A 23445-nucleotide genomic window follows, 5' to 3' on the forward strand; every position below is an offset into this window, starting at 1 on the left:
CCCTAAGTGGCCCCCTCAAGGATTGAACTCACAACCCTGGGTTTAGCAGGCCAATGCTCAAACCACTGAACTATCCCTCCCCCACAAAGGGATACTTCTAAAATAGTGTAAAGCATTTAGATTTCTCCAACTGCCAAACATTTGTGACACTGTCTGGAAAAGGGACACTTGCTCAGGTGACAGAATTTTGGTGAGACTGATGCCTTTGCTGCTGTTAATGGGTAGATAGTGTTTGTGTTTGTTTTTGTAATTTAAAAGAGATTTACTAGTAGGCACACTGGAAAATTGCCACTTAAGCACACTGGCTGATATACAGTGTCTGTACACTTGGGCCATTTTATTTAAAATATGGGGGAATAAACATCCATACAAAAGAGTGTTTTTGTGCTGAAACAACTATCTATGTTTCTGCTCTTGGAAATGCACTCAAGCTCTCATTTTGGGGGACGAGAAGGACTTCTGTACTTCATCTTATGGCCCAAGCTGCTCACGAGTGCTCTAATAGAGAGACCCTCTGTCTCCCAGATTAGTGTGATGACTTGCTGGGAAAGAGATGCAAACAAAGGAAGTGTATTGATTTTGATAGCATTTTCAGTCAAATGGAAATATGTAGGGCTAAACTCTGGCCTCGCATTGAGAGGAAGGATTGTCCAGTGGTGAGCCTGGGAGATGTGAGATCAGTTCCCCACTCTGCCATGGGCTTCCTGTGTGACCTTGGGCAAATCACTTAGCCTCTCTGTGCCTCAATTCCCAATCTGTAAAATGGCCATGTAAGTACCTAAAATAGATCTACATGGTGGGTCTTAATTCCAGTATTCTGCTTTGTACAAGCGTAGTATCACTGAGCAGCCCCTGCATAGAGAAAATGGAACATTTGCAAAAGTGTATTTTGAGGGTAAAATTGTACCTGTATGCACTAAGCAGCCCTTTTCTTGGAAGATATTGGTTTATATACCATGTAAGCACCTAATATTTAATATTTACCCAGTGTACCATCAGAGCCCCTTTCACAGCCGACAGATCCCACCAGATAAACTTTTTGAGAAGACATTCTTTTATCACTGAGAGCTCTCTTTAAACTGGGCCATTTGCCAGTTGGCTTCTCCTTTCGCAGCATACTAAGGTTTCTGTACTTGGTCTGGTTCATTAAATATTAAAATGCAAAGAGATCCTGAAAGCCAGTCACGTTTTTGGTGATGCTAAATAACTATCATTTGATTTTTAATAGATAGCTTTGTCCTTGTCATTGGGCCCAATTCAATATAAAAATAAATGAATAGTCAGAAGAGCTTGCTGTAGACCTCAAATGCAGTAAGAGGGAGGAGTGTATTCTGTGTGCCCATAGGATGTATTTGAGAATATTAAGTGGCGGAATGGAGCAAGTGGAAAGCAACGTTTTGGTCCAGGCATGGACTGACTGCTAAACAGTCCATACAGCCTAAAATACTTGCACTCTACTTTTCTCTGTTCCCTGATCATCAACAAAATAGTGCCACTGAAAATGAACTCCTTTGCTGCTATGTTCCAAATCCAGCTCTGACTTCAATGCTTTCATGCCCACTTATGTGAGAGTTTGGCTGTATGTGCAATGCTGTGCCCCTTACAAGTACTAGTATAAATGCCAATAAAATGTTTGTAAAATACCATCTGTTCTCTGGCTGGTAGGGGGTGCTAGAGTGTAGTGATGGGCACAGATACCCTCCTAATGAGACTGAGCCCAGATTGTCAGCATCTTTCTCGTTTATCACTTTGTCTGGCAAAGGAGAAGGAATACTGTGGTTACTCTAAATAATAATAATAATAATAATAATTAATAAAAAACAGTCTAATGCATCCTTAGTTTGCCAGCCTTCCTGTTTGCAGTTTCATTCTCTTGTTGACATCTCCAGATATTTTATTTTTATTGATAAAAGGCAACATTTGCAGGCTAGCTATTCAATATGTCTTCTTCTTCTTTTTTTTTATGATCAGATTTGTCCACAGGGATTATTTACAGAAGGAGAATTGCAACATGTCAGAATGTAATTCCAGGAATCTTAAGAAAGGTAATTACTTTAAATCCAGGTTTATGTTTTTTTTTTTTAAGTGATGCTTAAAAAATAAAACAAAAAACAAACAAACAATCCTGATACAGGCTTGTGATGCAATTTACGTGAAGAGACTTTTAGCCAGAAGAAAGTTAAAACTTTTTTCTTTGAAAAATAACGAAAAGGTTCTATATAAATGAGTCTTACATTTGGTTAGGAAGGACAAAACTGCAGTCTTGCACAGATTAAGATATGGGTGGTGGCATCTCTTGCGTACCTGTAAAATAGTCGAGAGGAATCCTTCAACAATTTCAAATTGTTTTCTCTCTTATTGAAATCTCTTAAAGCAAGCTGCTGTCCTTCCATGGAAGCAGGTTACTGGAAGACCTTGGAATATATCTGTGTAGCTATTACTAAAGTGTGATTTTGAATAATTGTATACATGTTTTATAAAATGTATGTAATTGGCATTTTTAGTGTGAACTTAAGGTTTTTAAAGAGATGTTACCCCAAATAATAGGTTTTGTAGAAACATCTTAAAGGTTGCCAGCTCTCTTGTGGTATTTTTTTTTTTTTGATAAAGCTCCGCTCCTAGAGTCCTGTGATTACTTGAAAACGTTAGCTTTTGTTTCTAGCCCTCTTGGTAGAAGAGAGAATCTTGAAAATGTGACCCAAATATACTCTGAAGGCTCAGAAATCAAAATTCAAGTAAAAAATAACCCCAAACTATCAAATCTCATGATTTTTTTTGGGGGGGGGGGGAAGGAGACCTTGTGCAAGACTTTTCAATACTTGTTTGGCACTTTTGCAGTCTCTTACAAAACCTACCACTCCAGAAATGCTGCCATGGATTTTTGTTTAAATGCCAATAAAAACATTTTGGGGGGGAAAATGAACATGGCATGGAAGTGTTTTGAATTCCAAATGCTGTGAGTGTATTTTCATTCGCTGTATTCATGGTCAAAGCTGAAAGAAATGCGAACAAAGAATACAAAAAGCATAAGTAGCAAAAAATATGCTATCTTTAAAAGAAAATCATTTTGATTGATCCAAGACACTTGTGTCACAATCAAAACCAACATTTATAACCCGGCAATGTCACTTCAACCCCACTCCATTCCTACACTCCTTCATCATCCCTAGAAATATTCAGTCTAGAAAATGCAAGGTATCCCCCCCCGGGTGAATGGGAGAACAGATGTAGCAAATTCAATATAGGAGATCTAAGGAATCTCTTATTGCACTGCAGTGATGAGAGAGCCCTCACTTAAATTTGTATGCAGTGCTGTTGTGGTGTCAGTCCCAGGATATTCGAGAGATGAGGTGGGTGAGGTAAAATCTCTTTATTGGACCAACTACTTCTGTTGTGAGAGAGACATGCTTTCGAGCTACACACAGCTCTTCCTGTGTAGCTCAAAAGCTTGTCTCACTCGCCAACAGGAGTTGGTCCAATAAAAGATATTCCCTCACCCACCTTGTTTCAATTAAATTTCAGTTGATGAAAATTAGCTTTAACTTTATTAACAGCTTGTAACTTTTCTTATAGTTAGTACGAGAGCATTTATGCCCATTACATCTGTGTTTTTATTCTACATCCTTCTTCCACGCAGGAAAAAGTAAATTTCCACCTACTGGACACGGAATGTAAAATGATCCAAGGCTGCGATTCTCACTTTGGTTCTGTCCTTTGTGCCCTGGGTAGAAGGCAGACCAGAGTAAATGAGTTCTAAAAGCATCAGGTCTGGCTGAGGAGGAATACTCCCAGTGTAGGAGCGGAGAAAGACAGTCCTAAGTTGGCTTCTGATGATCCCCTGAAACCCCATGGTAGAGAGCATGATTTGGCAGGAGGGGTGTGTTGGGAGTGGAGACACAATATACAGCTCTGTGGGGATTCTGGGCAGAGCTGCTGCCCATAGGCAGCTGGGAACAGTCTGCTGTAACTTAACTTACCCCCTGAGGAGCTACTTATTTTGGGGGCCAGAGCAGCCCAGAAACAGGAGGGTGCAGGTGTAGGTTTGTGCTGCACATCTTAGTTTTAGCTGATTGTGTCTTGCATGCAATAGTCTGTGAATGGGCCCTATTAGAATCCATCATTTTAAATAGGCCATAACCAGTTAGAAATGAAACATGATGTAGCTAGATCATTTATTTAGCATTTAGCAGTCCAGGAAATCTGGCTGGGGACTGAGCAGTTTGCATAAATCTTTGAACATTTGCATGACCTCACCGGCATCTATTAAGGTCAATGTGTATCATTAAGGACTGGCTGCCGTTGATGTGCCTTCATTCTCAGTGTTAATCCTCAGTTTTAGCATACAAGGATAAAAATAAATTCTAAATATGTGAAAGTGTTTGGTCTCAAAATACGGAGTTTTGAAAGTTATCCTTACACTTGACAGGTCAGTGTCTTGAAAGTGTCTGACATCTACTTAGAGGAAGAATCTTGGCTTAATATGCAGGAAAGAAATATGGTTATGAAGTCTCATTGCCTTACCTGGACACAATATGCATCTCTAAGTGAAGAATCTGTCTTCAGGGAAAGCTTGGAAAATCCAAATTGGTAAGGTTGAGCATGTGTGTGTAAGTCTATTATACTCAATCTAGTTGGCCAAAAAAGACGTGTAACCCTAAAAATGTTTTCCACTTTGCCTTTTGAGCTGGTAACTAGAGATGGGCCTAAATTAAATTTCTGCACCCAAACACCTTTGGATCTTGGGAATGTTCAAGTCCTTTTTTCTAAGTCTTCTTGGCTTGGTCTCATCTCTACTAATGACCAGTTGAAATTTGTCCCTCGTGTTAACACTGTTCCATCTTACTTCACTCTTAGGGTACATCTACACTACAGCGGGGAGTCGATTTAAGATACGCAAATTCAGCTACGTGAATAGCGTAGCTGAATTCGACGTATTGCAGCCGACTTACCCCGTTGTGAGGACGGCGGCAAAATCGACTTCTGCCGCTTTTTGTCGGCGGCGCTTACTACCACCTCCGCTGGTGGAGTTAGAGCGCCGATTCGGGGATCGATTGTCGCGTCCCGACGGGACACGATAAATCGATCCCCGAGAGGTCGATTTCTACCCGCCGATTCAGGCGGGTAGTATAGACCAGACCTTAGTGTGCAATGTAAGTATTGCGTATATATTTATTTATTTATTTTGCCTTGCAGTGGTCTCTGTGAAACATACCATGGTATTCTGGTACAGCCCATGTTACTCCTGAAATTTCTAAAGACATTTAAGAAAGGCCCCATCTTTAGCCTAAATAAATTCAGTTCCTTGCAAATGTGAGCAGACTGAATAGGGGGGAGGAGAACCTTGCCATCAGAAGACAAACTTCTTGCCCTTACTTTCTACACCATTCTTGTGATTAGTATCTTGGGCCCTGTGATCTTGCTTTGGGGTTTCTCAAGTTTCCTAGAAAAGTAGTTTGTAGCTGTACCCATATTGCATCCCACATTTGGGGAACAAGAAGATTGCCATGAAGACTACATTGTAAATAAAAGGTAGCTATAATTTGGTCCTGTCAGTCTTCAGTATAGAAGCCATTCCCTCTTGAATCAGGCATTAAACTGAGAGGCCTTGAAACTAGAGGCTGAAGTTGAGGAATTACCCCAGCCTCAATATGATCCTCCATCTGTTTCTCATAAGCCACAAACAGAATAGGCGAGCCCGAATGATGACTGCTGCACTCTGCTGTCATAGGATAGTGTGCAGAAATCAGGAAAGTAGATCTTACATTAAGTTTAACAATTCCCAGCCTGTGAAATAGAAAAATCTAAAGGCGAGATCTTGTCTGAATGAGTTTCAGCTTTGTGTAGGATGGGCATGGTAGAATTTGCATTTGAATAAGTGGAGAACTTATACAAAGGAAATAAAAACTTTAATTATGTGTTAATGTACAGTCTACAAAAAGCACTGGAATGTGTTAGTAAGATAAACACTTAACCTTTGAGGGTTTTGGACCTGCGTTAGTTTATTTCTTGGCTCAGCATGTCATGTTGTTGTGTTTATGACGAGCCTGCCCATGCTGCTGTTTATTTAAGGTTATGATTATACAAGCTGTATGCCGCATTGAACATAAAGTGTCAGGGGGTAGCCGAGTTAGTCTGTATCTACAAAAAGAACAAGGAGTCTGGTGGCACCTTAAAGACTAACAGATTTATTTGGGCATAAATCTGTTAGTCTTTAAGGTGCCACCAGACTCCTTGTTGTTTTTGAACATAAAGTGGTTGCGCTTAAACATGAGCAGAGGGTATATGTGGACACAGGTAAGGGTAAACCATATTTATTCTTCTATACTGAGTAGTAGTAACCCTCAAGCCCATTGTATGTAGTCCCACCTATGGTAAATTGCCAGTGGATAATGCCTATGTATGTCGCTAGCTGGAATTACTGATTTCATTTGGGGGGGGGGGGGGGGGGGACGGATAGGTAGTCTTTTGGGTGATTTTTTTTAAGTACAGGAAATACTCAGAATCTGTAAATTCATTTAGCCATGTGTTCCTATCACTGTTGACCTTGTCCTTCTTGCCTAAACCCCTTTGTCTGTTTTGTTCAGTCTTGTCTTTAAATTGGACTGTGCACTCTTTCTTAGAACTGTGTCTTACTAGATGTTTGTTCGGCACCTAGCATTTTGATTTAGGGCAAAAAATGTCTGAGACCTGAGATTACATACAATCTCCTCTGCTGCTGAGTAATAAGGTGGCTTCTCAGCAGCGTTGTGATTATTGCAGAATTGGGGTTAACTTGTACTTCTTATCCTGTCTTCACTTTCTGTACCTTCCACTTAAATGTGCAACTTGCTATGTGGAGGTTCCAGCCCAACATGTAACCCAAGCTTACCAGCCACATATGTAAGGACCTGTTTGATTTCAACCAGGGAAATACGAAATGTACAAATATAAGAAATTTGACTCCTCCTTTCCTTTATATCTATCTAATACGTAGCTCTTTTTCTGGTTGAGCCATTTCTTGGTGGGAGATCCAAAGGTTGCATTGTTTGGAAATATTCAATGAACACAACTTTGAACTTCTCTACAGCGTTTTGCTTTAGGGCTATCCTAATTTGAAAGTGTCAACTTTGTATTTATTGTGTATCTTAGCTTATTTATCAAAAACTTTGCATGTAGACTGCTCACCTTTTCTTAATTTGTTTTGCTTACATTGAACTGGACATTCTGATAGTTTATTCTGATGAATAGACTTGTCTGTCTAGTGTTACTGTGTCTTCCATAAGTACTTCAGTATCCTCTGTTGAAATGCTATGTTGTAATGTCTAACAGTAACTTTTTTGTGAAACAAGTCATCCTCTCTACTGTCCCTGTTTAGCGTTGTTGTAGGAGATATTGCTCCCCTTTCTCCAGTAGTGAAATCATACCAGAAGATGGGGCTAGTCCTCAGTATTCTGAAATCTCAGATGGCTGTTTGTGTTTCCTTTTGTGCATTTTATTTTATATTCAAACCCCCCTTTCCCCACCTCCCACCTTTACCAGTAAACACTGAGCTCTAAAGATTGATTTCCCACCTTGCAGTTGCTCCTGTAAGATTAATCTGTAACTCTTCTTGGGAGTGGATTTGCTATATGAGATATCAATAGGTAACTTCAGTGCATCAAACTTTCTCTTTATTTTACAAAGCAAAAGTTGTAATTATATTCAAAAACACTTTAACTGTCAAAATGGATGCAAAATAGATGCTTTATATTTACAAAGTCCTTATAAATCTTTCTCTTTTTTTCCCCTAAAATGAGAACCTGTGTGTAACCCTATAACAAACCAGTTCACCCAGAGTTGAAGCTGAAGGAATAGATTTTGGTTTCAAATATCCAAGGAATTGGTAGAAATAATGGTGTTTAAAAAAAATGCCATTCCATTTTCCTTTCATCTTGTCCTCTTTAGTTCCTTCTTGTGTAGCCTTGCCCAGTCTTCTAGGACTGGATAAATTAATTACATGTGAAAGAATAAAATGGGAATAGACTGCATTGTCAGGCTACCAGAGGAGAACGTTGGAATTGCAGTCAGACACAGAGAACTGCAGTGAACTCTTACAGCTCTTTTAAAGCAAGTTCAGTTTGTTTCTGGAAGCTTTTTTGTTAGAGCTACATCTGTGCTGTGCAATTAACATGCTGTTCTTTTGCCTTTGGCTACAGCTCATCTTGTTTTACTTGCCTATAAGCCGTGTTCCCCTTCAGTTATCATTAAAATGGTTGTCCTTAGTGAGTTCATAAATGGCCAGTTTATCAATAGGGATTCTGAAACATATCAAGTGGTTTTAAGTATTGCTTTATAACTTCCTTCTATAAATGAAGTTTTCTGTAGTCCTCTAGGAGACCGAAATCACTGCAATTTCCCTTAAAATCCCTTGTCTGCATAAGTCCATTCATGTGGATTTTTCCATCATACAAAGAATGAGCTCTTCAGAGTTCGGCGCACCTTAATAAGATGAGGCTGTGAAAGGTTCTGATGAAAAGTTGAAAATTTTTTGGAGGTGACATATTTAAATCTGTGGAGGAGATCTGCCACTGGAGAGAAGTAGGAAAGCAACGCATGGTGAAGAGAACTGTAAGTGGTGCTGGTTAGTAACAATTGTGCATTATGGCCTAAAGTGGGAGATGTTCTGAGAATGAGAACCCCGCTCAATCTAGATACAGACAGAAGCCTGTTGTACCAGATTTTTTTTGTGACCACAGAAAATAAATACGAAGAGACTGTTTTCATGGGCAAATTCTTGAAACTCCTTAAGGCATTAAAAGTCTAAAGAGGAATGGAATTGCAAACCTTATTCCGTCATCTTGTGCATATTGTGGCTAGATTGTATTTATACAATCTGCTTTCATGTGATTTAGTTGTTGAGAGCGTCATAGCAATAAATGAAAGCAAAGTTCCCCTTGCTAGTATGAATTTAGGGTTACCATATTTTGAGTGTCCAAAAAGAGGACACTCCACGGGGCCCCAGCCCTGCCCCCAGCCCTGCCCACGCCTCCGCCCCCTCCCCTGCTTCCCGCGAACATTTGATTTGCGGGAAGCCTGAAGCAGGCAGCAGGTAAGTCGGGGGGGTGGGGTGGGGGGAGGAGGCGCAGCCCAGTCTACCCCCCCCCCCAACCGAGCGGCTCCCTCCGGCGGCCGGCTCCAGCCCCAGTGTCTCCAGCCTGGCTCGGCTCAGGCCCTGGGGTGCTGGCCCCGGGCCAGCCCCTGGCCGAGCACTGCCGGCCCGGCACCGCCGGCCCGGCCAAGCACCCCCGGCCCCGCATGTCCCTATTTTCCCAGACATGTTCGGCTTTTTGGGATTTCCCCCCGGACGGGGATTTGAGGCCCAAAAAGCCAGACATGTCCGGGAAAATCCAGATGTATGGTAACCCTAATGAATTGTGATCTGCTTTTCCAGCAGATTTCGATGACTGTGACCCTAGAGTTGCCAGCGAGGCAAAGTGACCAGCCCAGGAATTTAAAATGTAAAGACACTGGGCTGTTCTGATTTAAAAAAAATAAAAATTGCATCACCTAAAGGTTCTGTAGGTCAGAAGCTGACCCACAGTGGGACTTGTTTAAAGGCCCTCCCGACATGGAAATTCTCCTGAATTGCGTGACTTCCCCAAAGTCCCCTGCCTGCATCCTTTGGCAGGGTGGATATTGCTTCAATGTGACAAGATAACCCTTCCTTTCAGATGGATGTTTTCTGCAGTGGCCTATTCTAGAGGCAACTTTGGTGTCACTACTGTATTGAGAGTGGATGGCAACTCTTAGGAGATATTTTGCCCCTACTTAGCCCCCAAACTGTTAAATACTTGGTGCCAGATTCTGATCTCCATTGTGCTAGTGTAAACGTAGACTAGCACCACTCAAGTCACCTAAATTAACAGTGTTAGTCTCTCTTGACTTGAGTAGAGCTGCTGTGGATTTATACTAAGGTGACTGAGATCAAGATGATGTATTATTTGTATTGTCATAGTGCCTAAGAGCCACAGTCATGGATCAAGTTCTTTGTGCTATATTCTGTAGGAACACAGACCCAAAAGACAGTCCCTCCCCAAGGAGCTTACAATCTAGACAGAATCTGCTCTGTAGCATTTTGGGGTTCCTTTTTATACACATTATCTAAATACTCTTCCTGTTAGCCAAGTCCTTAAAAATCTACGTAGGTTCTTATATGGCCCATATCACTGTGGTCTTCCTAGTCTTTCCTCATCTGGAGTTCTGTGGTCTCTCATTTTTAAAAAAGAGTAATTCAAACTGGAACAGGTTCAGAGAAGGGCTACTAGGATGATCAGAGAAATGGAGAACTTGCATAACAAGAGGAGACTTAAGGAGCTTGGCTTGTTTAGCCTAACAAAAAGGAAGGCAAAGTGGGAGATATGATTGCTCTCTATAAATACACCAGAGGAATAAACAGCAGGAAAGGAGAGGGGTTATTTTAAGTTAAGGGCCAATGTTGGCACAAAAACAAATGGATATAAAATGGCCATCAATGAGTTTAGGCTTGAAATTAGATGAAGGTTTCTAACCATCAGAAGAGTGAAATTCTGGAACAGCCTTCCCAAGGGGAGTAGTGGTGGGGGGAGGGGGGGGAGGAGGAGAGAAACCCTAAATTGTTTTAAAACCGGGCTTGATAAGTTTTTATAGAGAGGATGGTATGGTGAGATTGCTTACAAGAGCATATGGCTCTTTTGCAACTGCTATTGCCAAATATCTCTGGCCACTGGAGACGTGGCTCTAGATGGGAGGGCTCTGACTCAATGTAGAAAATTTTCCCCAGGTGTCTAGTAGGTCTTGCCCAAATGTTCAAGGTCTAACTGCTTGCTGTATTTGGGGTCAGGAAAGAATTTTCCCCCCAAGTCAGATTGTCAGAGACTCAGGTGGTTTTTTGCCTTCCTTTGCAGCATGGGGAATGGGTCGTTTGCTGGTTTAAACTAGCATAAATGACAGATTCTCTGTAACTGGAAATCTTTAAATCAAGATTTGAGGACTTCAGTAACTCAGCCAGAGATTAGGGGTCTATTACAGGAGTGGGTGGATGAGGTTCTGTGGCATGTGATGTCCAGGAGGTCGGACTAGATGATCATGATGGTCCCTTCTGGCCTTAAAATCTGATTCTTTGAATGCCTCACAAACATTAATTATCTTACTCCATGGGAGGTAAGGAAGATCTAGCCTCATTTTTCAGATTAGGAAGTGAAGCATAAAGAGATTAAGTGACCTGTCCCAGGTCAAATAGTAAAGTCTGTAGTGGAGGTGGGAACTGAGCCCAGATCTTCCTGTGTCTTAGCCCAGTGCCTTACCTACAATACCATACTTCCTCTCAAAAGCAAAGGTGATGTTTCTGTTCAGGTACATATGGATACAGTTATGCTAAGTGCTGCGCATTTTTCTTTTCTTGCAAAGTAAATTTATGCTCAGAGGAACTCACAAGGACCCCGAGTTTGGAAAGCTTTTAGTACCTACTGGGCACCACTGTAAGTAAATAATAAAGCATTTAAAATGGTATGATCAGGCAAATGGGTGAGACATTGTGAAATGAATTACTGTACCTGTTTTGAATTATAACAGGTATCTGCTTCAACACATGGTATCTATGCTTTGCTTTCCTGGGCACTGGAAAAAGACATTCCTGTGCCTCTTTGTTCTGAAGTCTACACTTTGGTATTTCTGTACAGAAATACCATACTATTGGCTAGCTTTTTTTTTTTTTTTTTCTTTCTTGGTGTGTCTTTTGAGGACTCTGTCAATCTGCCTAAGCCATCAGAACAGTGACAGATGGTGAGGTGAATATACTGTCATTAATGTGAATTTGTGGGGAAAAAAAATAAGTTATTCAGTGAACTAGCCAATTAAGATGTAAATACAGTGTTGGAAACCTAACCTCTGCAATTCATTAAAATGGACTAAAGCCCAAAATGTAGTTGTCCTGCTATTGTTCTCAGTAAATGCTATGTTACTGTAGAAGTGGGAGAAAAAACATTAATCAGAAAAATGTGAACAATTAGGAATCGTTTTAAGAAAACTTTACTAGATGCCAAAAAATCCATAGTCAAGGAAGAAGGCTATATAGTTTTAAAAAAATTGACGTGGCTTAGAGAGGAAGAGAAGGTAGCTATAAAAAATAAAATATAGATAACATGGAAGAAAGAAGAAGTTGATAGTAACAAATATTAATCGGAAGCTAGGAATTGTAGAAAATTGATAAGGGAAGCAAAGGGACACAAGGAGAAATCTATAGCCAGAATTCAGGACAATAAGGCGTTTAGGTATATTAGGAATAAAAAGACTCCTGACAGTGGTATTGGCCCATTACTAGATGGAAGTGGTAGAATTATCAGTAATAATGCAGAAAAGTCAAAAGGGGTAAATAAATATTTCTGTTCTGTATTTGGGGGAAAAAACAGATGATGTAGTCTCTTCAGATGATCATGATACACTTTCCATTCCACTAACATCTGAAGGAGGATATTAAACAGTGGCTACTGAAGTTAGACATTTTTAAATAAACAGGTCTAGATAATTTGCAGCCAAGAGTCTTAAAAAGACTGGCCAAGGAGCTCACTGGACCATTAATGTTGATTTTCAATAAGTCTTAGAACACCTGGGGAAGTTTCAGAAGACTGGAAGAAAGTGAACATTGTATCAATATTTTCAAAGGGTAAACAGGATGACCCAGGTAATTAAATGCTTGTCAATCTGACATTCATCCCAGGCAAGATAATGTAGTGACTGATATGGGACTCAGTTACTAAAGAATTAAAGGAGGATAATATAATTAATACCATTCAACATGGGTTTATGGAAAATAGATCCTATCAAACTAACTTGATTTCCTTTTTTTTGATGAGATTACAAGTTTGGTTGCTAAAGGTAATAATGCTGATGTAATATACTTAGACTTCTGTTAATTGTAAACAGGGAATCATCGAGGGGGGTATTTCTAGCATGGATCCACAGAGATCCATTCTTGGTCTTGCACTATTAAAATTTTTTTTTTTTTTTTTGGTCAGTGACTTGGATGAAAACATAAAATCATCACTGTTTAAAGTCCCCAGAAGACATAAATTGGGGGAGCGATAAATTAATGAAGAGGGCAGGTAGCAATCTGGGTTACTTGGTAAACGGGATGCAAGCAAATGATACGTGTTTTTAATGCAGCTAAATGTGTGTATCTAGGAACAAAGAATGTAGTCCATGCTTACAAGATTGGGTACTCTATCCTGAGAAGCAGTGACTCTGAAAAAGATTTGGGGGTTTTGGTGGATATTCATCCAAACATGAGCTTCTAGTGTGATGCTGCAGCCAAAGGAGCTAAGGCAATTCTGGGATGCATAAACAGGGGACTCTTGAGTGGGAGTAGAGATGTATCTTTATCTCCGTATTTGGCACTTGTGCCACCTCTGCTGGAATGCTGTGTCTGTTTCTGGTGTCCACAATTCAAGAAGGATGCTGGGAAATTGGAAAGGGTTTGGAGAAGAGCCACAAACAACATGGAAGGGTTAGAAAACCTGCCTTGTGATGATAGACTTGAACTTAATCTAGTTACTTTAAGAAAGAGAAGGATAAGGGGTGACTTGTCTACAATCTAGAAGTACCAACATGGAGAACAAATATTTGATAATGGGCTCTTCCAGTCTAGCAGAGAAAGGTATAAAACAATTGAACAGCCAGAAATTGAAGCTTGACAAATTCAGCCAGAAAATAAGGCGTAAATGTATAACCTTGAGAGTAATTAACTATTGGAATAATTTACCAAGAGTCATGGTGGATTCTCCATCACTGGCAATTTTTAGATCAAGATTGGATGGTTTTTTCTAAAAAGATTTGCTCTAGGAATTATTTTGGGGAAGGTCTGTGGCCTGTGCTATGCAGGAGGTCAGACTAGATGATCAGAATGGTCCTTTCTGCCTTGGAATCTATGAAATATGCAGCACAGCCAGGACAAAAATTATAAGGGCTATTAATCCTTGTGCTTCAGGTGACAAGTTGGTAAGCAGCTGAACTCAGGAAGAAATTTCTCCAGTGTTACTGTATTACAGAATTGGCTGGGTGCAAGCCCCCCCGCCCAATACTTGGAAGCATCTAATATATGCTACTGTCAGAGAGAGGACGGGATGGTCTACTGGCTTGTTACACTATGGTTGTTCATCTGTTCCTAAAACAAAGTGTTGTAAGGCTTTGAAATGTTTTGTATTCCATCTAATCAATCAAGGACACCACTTGTCTGGTAGATTTTTGCAAGGTTCAGACTTCACAATTTTCATTTCTCTTCCACCTCTTGGCCCCCGCCCACCCTGAATTTTAAAATACTTTGGCATCAGTTTATGACAGACTATCTGAAAAGTGTCCTTGTTCTTACAGAAATGGGGCTGCTTGTGTTTGAAATTACAGCTTGTAGAAGTGCTGGATTGAACTGCTAGATTTTTACAGAGCCATTCCCCTAGTCTACATTCTGTCGAAGGAATTTATCCAGGCCCATAAATACTGGAAATGCAAGACAGCACAAACACTCTGACCTTCTATCTCTGTTTTTAAGAACTCTGCCAGTTTCCAGAATGTGGAAGCAGGGCCGGCTCCAGGGTTTTGGCCGCCCCAAGCAGCCCCAAAAAAAAAGAAGCCGCTATCATGATCTGCGGCGACAATTCAGCAGGAGGTCCTTTGCTCCGAGCGGGAGTGAGGGACCATCTGCCGAATAGCTGGACATGCCGCCCCTCTCCGGAGCGGCCGCCCCAAGCACCTGCTTGGCAAGCTGGTGCCTAGAGCCGGTCCTGTGTGGAAGGATTTTTGAAAGAGGAGATGGGGACCGAACCTCTCAAGAAGAGTATCCAAATCCTCTCAGATCAGCCTTACTGGGATTATTTGACCCAGAAATGACTGGAGAACCACACTTGTTCCATTAAGATGTGCATACTTGCAAGCCCCTTCGTTTTCAGTTCAAACCAATTTTTACCTAAAAATTCCTGGGTTTTAGAAAAAGTATTATTCACTTTTTTTTCTGATTTTTCACCCTACTTTTGTATCATTTTATTTATATCTATATAAACTTGTTTTATTAGGAAAAATACATATATCATGCAATGTATTGTGTTAGGATAATACATTAGTCTCGGTGTATATGCAAAGCTGCACGTTGAAGTAAGACTATGTATTAGTCTAGATGAGAAGATGCATACAATAAGCAAACAGGCACATACGCAAGCTCTGAAGGGTGTGCACATCTGAACGTACTGATGAATCTCATGCCCACCACGTACACATTTCAAGCTGTTGGCAGATAACGGTTTAAAGATTTGACACACTACAATGGGGAGAAAATGAAAATCTGTATCAGAATGTTTCAGAACACAAGGAAGTAGTCAAAAATTTTAAAAAACAGGAGAAAAGGAAGAAGCTGAGTGTATGCGCTGTAAATGGTGTGGCCCAATTATTAAATGTAAATATTATAGGCTAATAGTTCTAAGTCTAAAACAGTAACTGTTTGTTCAAATGAGAAGTGTTATTAGGGGATTAGAGAGAGAGTGTTTTCTTCAGAGGTGGCGTTCTGTTTTAGTTCTCCAGCAAACCACACTGATGAACAGAATTCAAAGCATTAATCTACTGAATACTTCCCCCCCCCGTTTTTCCATCCACCACAATAAATGCTGATATTTACTCAAAAAAAGTAATAGTTTTTAGCACTGATTTTCATCTGTTTTTGTTGTGGTGGTAATAAACACTGGGAAAAATTAAATTAAATAAAAACTGAAAATGAAGGGCCCTAAACACATTTCAAATGCACTCAATGCTCCACGTGTAGATACTTCATAAATTCTCTCATAACAAAAGCTTCCTCGCTAAAGGACCTCACACAATCTAAATTTTAATTTTACTTTTGAAAGGCCAAGCAAGCTGTGAGAGCATTCCTTGACACTGTCTGAATAAGAATATTGCTAGGCTTTTTGTACTAAAGACACTTTAATTAAACTCCCATCATGAAAACAATTAGGCCAAATTTGCAGTACTTAACCAGTCAATAATTTAGTAGCTGGATCTCATTAATAGACTTCTCCCTGTGACTGTGTTGTTGTAATGATGTGGCATTGCCAGCTGTGTGCTACAAGAATCAATCAGTGATCAATATTTTCCATGAGCTTTTGTTGTTGTTGTCTCCCAGAGCCATGAAAAATAAATAAATAAATAAAACTTGATTGTATGGGGTTGGGTCTTCATGGTGGCTTTATTATTTCTTGTGGCCACATTCCTGTTTCTGAAATGTTTTCCTACACACTCAAGCTGGAACAATTTGCACAGTGGGTATGCTGAGAGCCGTTGAACCAAACTGTCAACCCTGAATATGATGGAAACCACTTCAAGCCAGGGGGTGTGGCAGCACCTATGCGCTGCAAAACTCTTTCTTTCTTTGACTCCATTACATTGTTATGTTAAGTTGCATCAATCTGAAGGACAAAAGCAAACGAGCTTGGTTCAGCTCAGTTTACAGATGAGGAACTGAGGCCCGGAGAAAGTGAGCGAGGTCACATCACCACAATTGGCTACCTGGTGGGCAGCCTCGGCAAAGTTGTAGAGACTGAACTACACTCAGACGTCCAGGTTAGGATTGAGGCTTGCTGGCTTGCCAGTGTGGAAGTTAAGCTTGTTTTGCTGCTGCTTGTTTGTGAATGCAAAGGACCTTTAGTGTTCAAAGCTGTCAGTATGGCCCAACCTCACCAAGAAGAGGGGTGTGTGTCTTTCACTGTGGTGGGCTTCACCCACCATTCCCTCTACACCTTTCAACACCATTAATTTTACAATAACAAAATCATTTTGAGGAATAACAATGTGAATGTCTCCCCCTGATGGTGGACAAAAACACTGTTCTTCCCTGCCCACAGTAGTACCCTCTCGGATCCACTTGTCTGAATCTAAGCAGTGAATTTTGATTTTTGTGCCTGTTTATAAAATATAGTTCATCAGAGAATTACTGTCCATGCATTTAAAGAGAGGAATACAATTGTTACATTCCTGTTTTATAGGACAGAGTTCATCCAGAAAGGGAGGATATCCATTACTGGAGCAGGGTTGCTCAACTGTGTATTGGAAGCTTTTGCTCAAACCTTTCTAAATCAAGGAGTCAAGAAGGTAGGTTTAATTTATTATTTATATTTGTTCCTAAAATTACATTTGAAATCTGTCAAATTCTGACCATCCCTAATAATCCAGTTTGGGTTTTAAAATCATAAGGAGTTGAAACTTAGTTTTACATGATGGGTGAAGAAGCCAACGTTGGTCTTTTCCTTTCATTGTAAATAATAAACAGAACAAGAAATGGGATACAGTTTGAATGTGTAATAGTAATTTTCCAAATGTATTTTTAAAGCATTTTGTTAAATTCATTATTCTCATTTCCTCTAGATGTTGAAACTTTTTTCCTGCTAACATTTCAGTGTACTAGTTAATATAATGTAATAATAATAGCTTATCGTTTTATAGCACTCTTGCATCCAATCATCTTACAGTACTTAATGAACATGCATGTATGGCTGCACTTTCCCCCCCAGTAATGTTGGATGCTTCAGGCATCTTGATATATTTACAATAGCAACAGTCAATCTTCTTGTAACAATTTTATATGGATCAATAATCCTGTCTTTTTGATAAGAATTATGAAAGGAAATAAAAGCCACTCTGGTATCCAGAAGTGTATCCCAAAGGAAATAATATTCCAACATCATTAGTTTTAGAAAGGCATGTCATATTGAAGATCTGGGTTTACAAACAAAAATCTCATGCAAATTATTCACCATGAAATTGAATGATGTAGAATTCTTACATTTGTTGGGGGTGGGGGTTTTGAGGAGGAGGACATGTTGATGTCCAACTAGCTCCATATGCAATTTTTCATCAGCTAGAAAGGAAAGGGATGCTTAATTAAGCCTTTTCACTGAAAAAATACACATCTTGAGTGTTTTGACAGGTATGTTGCTTTGATGTACATAAGTGTGGGTGGGTGACCAGTGGTGTTGCATTTTCATATTGGGATCTAAATCTTACATAATGCAAAAAATGTAACTGACCTAAATTTTCCATTATTTACAACATTTTTTTCTTTACCAACAGTAATTTCACTTTTTAAATGTACTTGAAGGACCCGCATTGTCAAAGGTGTATTCAGTTGACTTCTAATTAGGAACAGATAAAAATGATAGACTTTTTGGGGTGTAGGATTTTCAGAAGTTCTTTTTTGCGTGCTATCAGGTCCCTCTATTCTCTGAGTGAGAGCTGTGTTTGTATTCTTGGCATTAAGTCGAATTAGTTCAGGGTGGGCGTTGGACTCTGCCAAGGGTGCGTCTCGTCCCCACTCCTGTTCGTGATTTTCCTGGACAGGCTATCAAGGCGCAGCTGAGCTGTGGATTGTATCCAGTATGGAGACGCGGAGGCGGCATCTCTGTCTGCAGATGATGATGTCCTTGTTGCGTCTTCAGATTGTGATCTCTGATGTTTTTGCTGCTGAGTATGAAGTGGCTGGGATGAGAATCAGCAACTGCAAATTGGAGGTCATGGTCCTCTCCCAGAAGAGAGTGAACTGTTCCTTCTAGGTGAGGGGGGAGCAGCTGCCCTTAGTGGAAGAGTTCAACTACCTAGTGGTCTCGTTCATGAGTGATAGTGAGCGGGAGTGTGAGATCGACCAGCGGATTGGTGTGGCGGCGGTAGTGATGTGGGCGCCTTATCGATCTGTGGTGGAGAAGCGGAAGCTGAGTTCTCGGACGAAGTTCTCTGTTTACAGGTCACTCTACATCCCCATCCTCACGTATGGCCATGAACTTTGGGTAATGACTGAAAGGACAAGATTGCGGGTACAAGCAGCGGAAGTGAGGTTTCTTCGCAGGGTGGCTGGGCCTACTCTCTGAGACTGGGTGAGGGGCTTGGCTATTTGGGAGAGCCTCAGGTTACAGCTGCTACTCCTCCGGATTGAGAGGAGCAAACTGAGGTGGTTCGGGGACCTGATTAAAAAAATGAGAGGCTGATTTTGAAAATATGGCTCCAGGTGTTACTCTCAGAGAAATATTTCAAAGTGTGGTTTTCATTCTCCCCCTACCCCCCCCTTTGGCTACTCTTGCTACCCTAAAAAGCCTTATTCTTTTGAAATAACTGTCTCTTTTTACCCCTTTTAGAAATCTTTATCTTGTAATGGGTTAAACTTTAAGCATCTTACTAGTATATCACAGCTTGGGGTCAGTGCACAAAATAAAATCCAAATCACAATAACTGTACAATGCTGCACTGGAATCTCTTTGAGAATTTTGGCTGTGGCTGCATATCTGTGGATAAGAAAAACCTAAATTAAAAAAATTGACTTACACACTTACGTACCTTTTTGCTTCTATGCTCTTGATAAAGCAGTCTCTCTTAGTGCATTGGCTTTCTTTAAAACCCTTGGATGGGGATTTTTATTAGAAAGAGCTGGGAATCAGGTAGTTCCAATTATACTCAGCTAAAATATGCTCACTTTCAGCGATAGAAAGATAATCTTTTAAAGTGTTAAAGCAACATATACTTAATAAATGACCACTCTCGCGTTCGAAAGATTCCTATAGCTTTGGGTTTGCTGTATTCCCAAAGCCAGCACTAGGCGAAGATTAATTCATATAGAAATATCTGCTGTTCAGAATTGTGCCAGTAGTAATTCAATTAATCCTAAAGACAGAATCTTGAGACCATTAATAAGGAGAGTCATTTTACCCCCAATGAATTGCCTTTTTCTGCATTGGAGAAGAAATTATGAAATAATTCATTAAGACCTAATAAATCTTCTTGAGATGCAGATTTGTATCTGCACCAAATTTATATCCTGTAGCCAAAAAAGAGACACTTCCTCGTTATACCTGGTATTTGTAGTGCTTATAATAAATAGAAGTATAATATGGTCAGGATTTTGAAGAGTTTACAGAGAACATACCCATCCCTACCTCTGATCCCCTGCCACTAGTCCACATTTAAATCCTACATTTTTAGTGATTAAAATGAGAGAGGTTATTATGGTGGGGTGGTGGGAAGTGGAGTTGAGGGACTGGAGGGGAAAGTATTGAGATAGGGCATAGGCTTCAGATGGAGAAAGAGAAAATGCTGTCTTAATATTTATATTTCTGAATAGACAACAATCAGGTGTCTGTTTTCCCACACAATCAGTATTCAATATCTCTGAATTTCCTATTGTAATAGAGTAGAAGGCACTTCTCTATTCATGGAGCACTAGAGAAGGTGATTTTGATTTTTTTTTCAGTAGATTTCATTACTGAGATATGATCTCAATAACTGCTAAACTGTGTTTTAAAAAAATTGAATAACTGTGAAATCCTTGACTCAGACCTCTAGAATTTCTTCTTCGGTTTAACTCAAACGTTGACCAAAAATTGTTCCCTGTGATGGGAAATAAGCTGTGAAGTGTCAGAATTATTCCTTTTGTTTTGTAGAAGTTGGAGCTTGAAAACTAGCCTTTAACAGGAAAGCGAACTTTAAGTAGAGGGAGATGTTGGGGGGGCCTGGGTTTTTATTGTTGCCTTAAGGCTCCTTTATGATACTCTGACAGTGTAACTGAGCCCCAAACCAGATGGGAATGTATAGGGGGTTCCCTTGCTAGCATAGAACTGACCAGATGGCTTAGGGTGCATGCTGGGAAAGAAAGAGGGCAAGTCATTGGAGTTACTCTCCTGCAATTCTCAGCTTTCCATGGGCAATCAGAGGGTAAGTTACGGCAGTTTTGAGACTCGGGGAGTGCAAAGGTGGCTTAAAGCACAAAGTGCAGGATTGGAGCAATGGAGAGTTGGGGCCGAAATCTTTCTTTATAATCTAGTGAACGGTGATGTATCTGCTTGAGGAGTTGCTACGTTACAGTTAATGTAGAAAGTAAAGACTGTAAATAATTTTTCCCCTGAAAATTCCTCTGCAGGGGGAAAAAAAAATTCTGTGGCTAGTGTGCAGCTGCCTAGTAGCCAATAAGACTATCTATATGAATAATTCAAAAATCTGGACAGATATGCTCCGGGAATCCCAGATATCAAAATATGTCATTCTGGCACTAGTCAGACAGAAGGCTTCTCCAATATAAGAACTCTTGTCTCCAGTTTATTAAATATTGTGTAGACCTAGCAGCTGGAAGATGCTTACTAGCTTGAAGGGGAATTGGTGAGCAACAAGTCATCTTATTTTTATCCTACTTAAAAAAAAAAAAAAAGTGATCTGATTGGTTTGTAGTTTCATTGCTGATCATCTGCAGAGGTAATCGTATACAATCTGCCTTTTGCATATTAAGTAAAACAGTTTTAAGACCATTTTATAAAATGAATATGCATACCAATGTGTGTTGATTTGAGTCTTATCCAATGTCTCTTAAGCCCTGCAATATTTGCAGTATTGCCCATTCTTGGAATATATTTTTAGATTAATTTTCGATGCCAAGAACAACCAAAAAGCATAATGAGATGGAAAAATAAATGAGTTATGTTTTCATTGATATAATTGATCTAAAATGATGGAATTACAGTACTTGGCATGCAAATAATAACCAAATATTTGTTTACTCTCTCAAATGTTTTTGTCATGGTTGCAAAAAGAACACGAGATATTAGGATGATGTTTTCATAGGTTTAGCATAATATAGAGGAGATTATTGTAAGAAGCGGCTAGTTAATAAAAAACATCCAGTTTACATATCTTTGTACTGGAAGTGGAGATGAATTTTACATTCAGACCTGGATTTTTTTTTTTTCCCCATCAGAATCAAATTTATGGTTTCTACTTAAGATAAAATTCTCCAAGCAGCCACTTAAATAAAATATGAGATTAATATTATATAGTTCAATAATTGTACGTGGTACATTACAGACATGATCTCTGTCCAGAGTAGCTTGGAGACTATATTAGGTGGAAACTAAGTTATAAACTACAAGCTAAGGTTCCTTAACGTGGTTGTTTCTATGGTGTTGGAGAGTCCCATAGATTGCTATTATCAGACTTTCCTTATTTATTTTGTCAACCACCCTCTTGGTTTGTTTTTGTACCTTCTTTGATATCGGCTGTCCTGTGTGAGACTTCTAAGAGAACATATCACCCAAAAAGTTACACTTCTGAGTCTTGGAATCCATACAAGCTGTAAGCTCTTGGCTCCTATTCCAACTAATACAGTAGTATCTAGATATTTGCAAGAAGAGAGATTCTTGCAGTTACAAAAAAAAATCTTTACCTTGGAAAAAATAAAACTATTCTATGGCTTGTCAATCAGAAAAGCTTTTAAGCTGTATCTATAAAGGTGGACAGCTTAATGGGTAAGCAATGTTTGTTCTGCATTTCAAGTGCATCATTGCACTGTAAGCAGTGTAAATTTAGCCCCTTTAAGCTTGATCTCCTGGGGCTGAGATTTAAGTGTTTGAACTTTAGTTGAAAGGCATATATTGATTAGTCTTTGATTTAGTCATTCTCCACTGAAAAGTTACTCAGTAATGACTTGTACCTGCCCTTTAGTATTTTTTTATTCATTTTGTAGATTCTCTCCCCACCCCTCGATGCAATGAGGAGGAGAAAAGAAAAAGCAGCTGTCACACTGTGAACATAATTGATTCAATAAATAACATTTTTAAATTCCCAAGGCAAACCTCGGAGTCTTCACTTATGTCAATTAGTGCTCTATTCTGTAAATGGTGGCATGCTTAATTTAGACTGATGGGCTAAGCTAGCCAGTTCTCGCTTCCCATGGAAAGAATAGTCATGGAAGGCGAGCTATTATATACATTTCAAAAATTTCACCTGATTTTAATGTAGAGCTGTGTAAAGAAGTGCTCTTAAACTTTTTATTAAAACTAGTATTGCTTTTTATTCTCTTCCCCCCTTCGCGCCCCCCACCCCCGTCCCCCCAGCGACTTGAACTGAGCAAGAATTTTCTCAGCTTGTTGAACAGAAGAATACACCGGGTGAAATCCTGGCCTCATTGAAGACCATGGCAAAAGTCCCATTAATTTCAGTGGGGCCAAGATTTCACCAAGAGGATCTGAACATGTAGTAGCAAACATTATATATAGTCTGGCAGAGCATACTCTAATTAGGGCCTTGCATCTTTAGCACTCTCTTCCTCCTTAGCACTGTAACAGCCAGAGTTGGTTAGCATAGCGGTGTGCTGTAAGGTCTGCTTTTTGTCCTTTGCCTGGGAGGACCTGGATATTGGGCCAGGTCTCGTTAGTGGTGACATGAGGAGTGTATGAGGAGGCTAACTTATTGTTTTTGTCACTGACTTGTTTGACTTGAACTGGGTTTCTTTGCTTATTTTGCATCTTTCTGAAAGTTTCAGGGGCTCCCAGAGCATTGGATTATTATAGTTTAGTAAAAGTTTGAATGAATCAATAAATAGAACAGGCTAATGTATGTTGCCTAAGACATTGCCTGTCCTGAGGATTAACCCCCATTTCAGCTGTCAAT

At 39.8% G+C, this 23445-nt stretch overlaps 1 protein-coding gene across 3 annotated transcripts in view; it reads left to right on the forward strand.

Moving 5' to 3' along the window:
• The window catches only part of PRELID2 (PRELI domain containing 2), a 42927-nt gene that overhangs the window by 14129 nt on the left and 5353 nt on the right, over nt 1–23445 (forward strand). For all 3 annotated transcript variants that reach the window (XM_005310456.5, XM_005310457.4, XM_042850861.2), the window contains 3 exons: nt 1972–2045; nt 4427–4587; nt 17013–17118. In XM_005310456.5, coding sequence (XP_005310513.2) covers nt 1972–2045; nt 4427–4587; nt 17013–17118 — 341 coding nt within the window. The remainder of the gene's footprint in view (nt 1–1971; nt 2046–4426; nt 4588–17012; nt 17119–23445) is intronic.

Source organism: Chrysemys picta, chromosome 8 (assembly GCF_011386835.1).
Source record: "Chrysemys picta bellii isolate R12L10 chromosome 8, ASM1138683v2, whole genome shotgun sequence".
NCBI classification, from domain to species: Eukaryota; Metazoa; Chordata; order Testudines; family Emydidae; genus Chrysemys; species Chrysemys picta.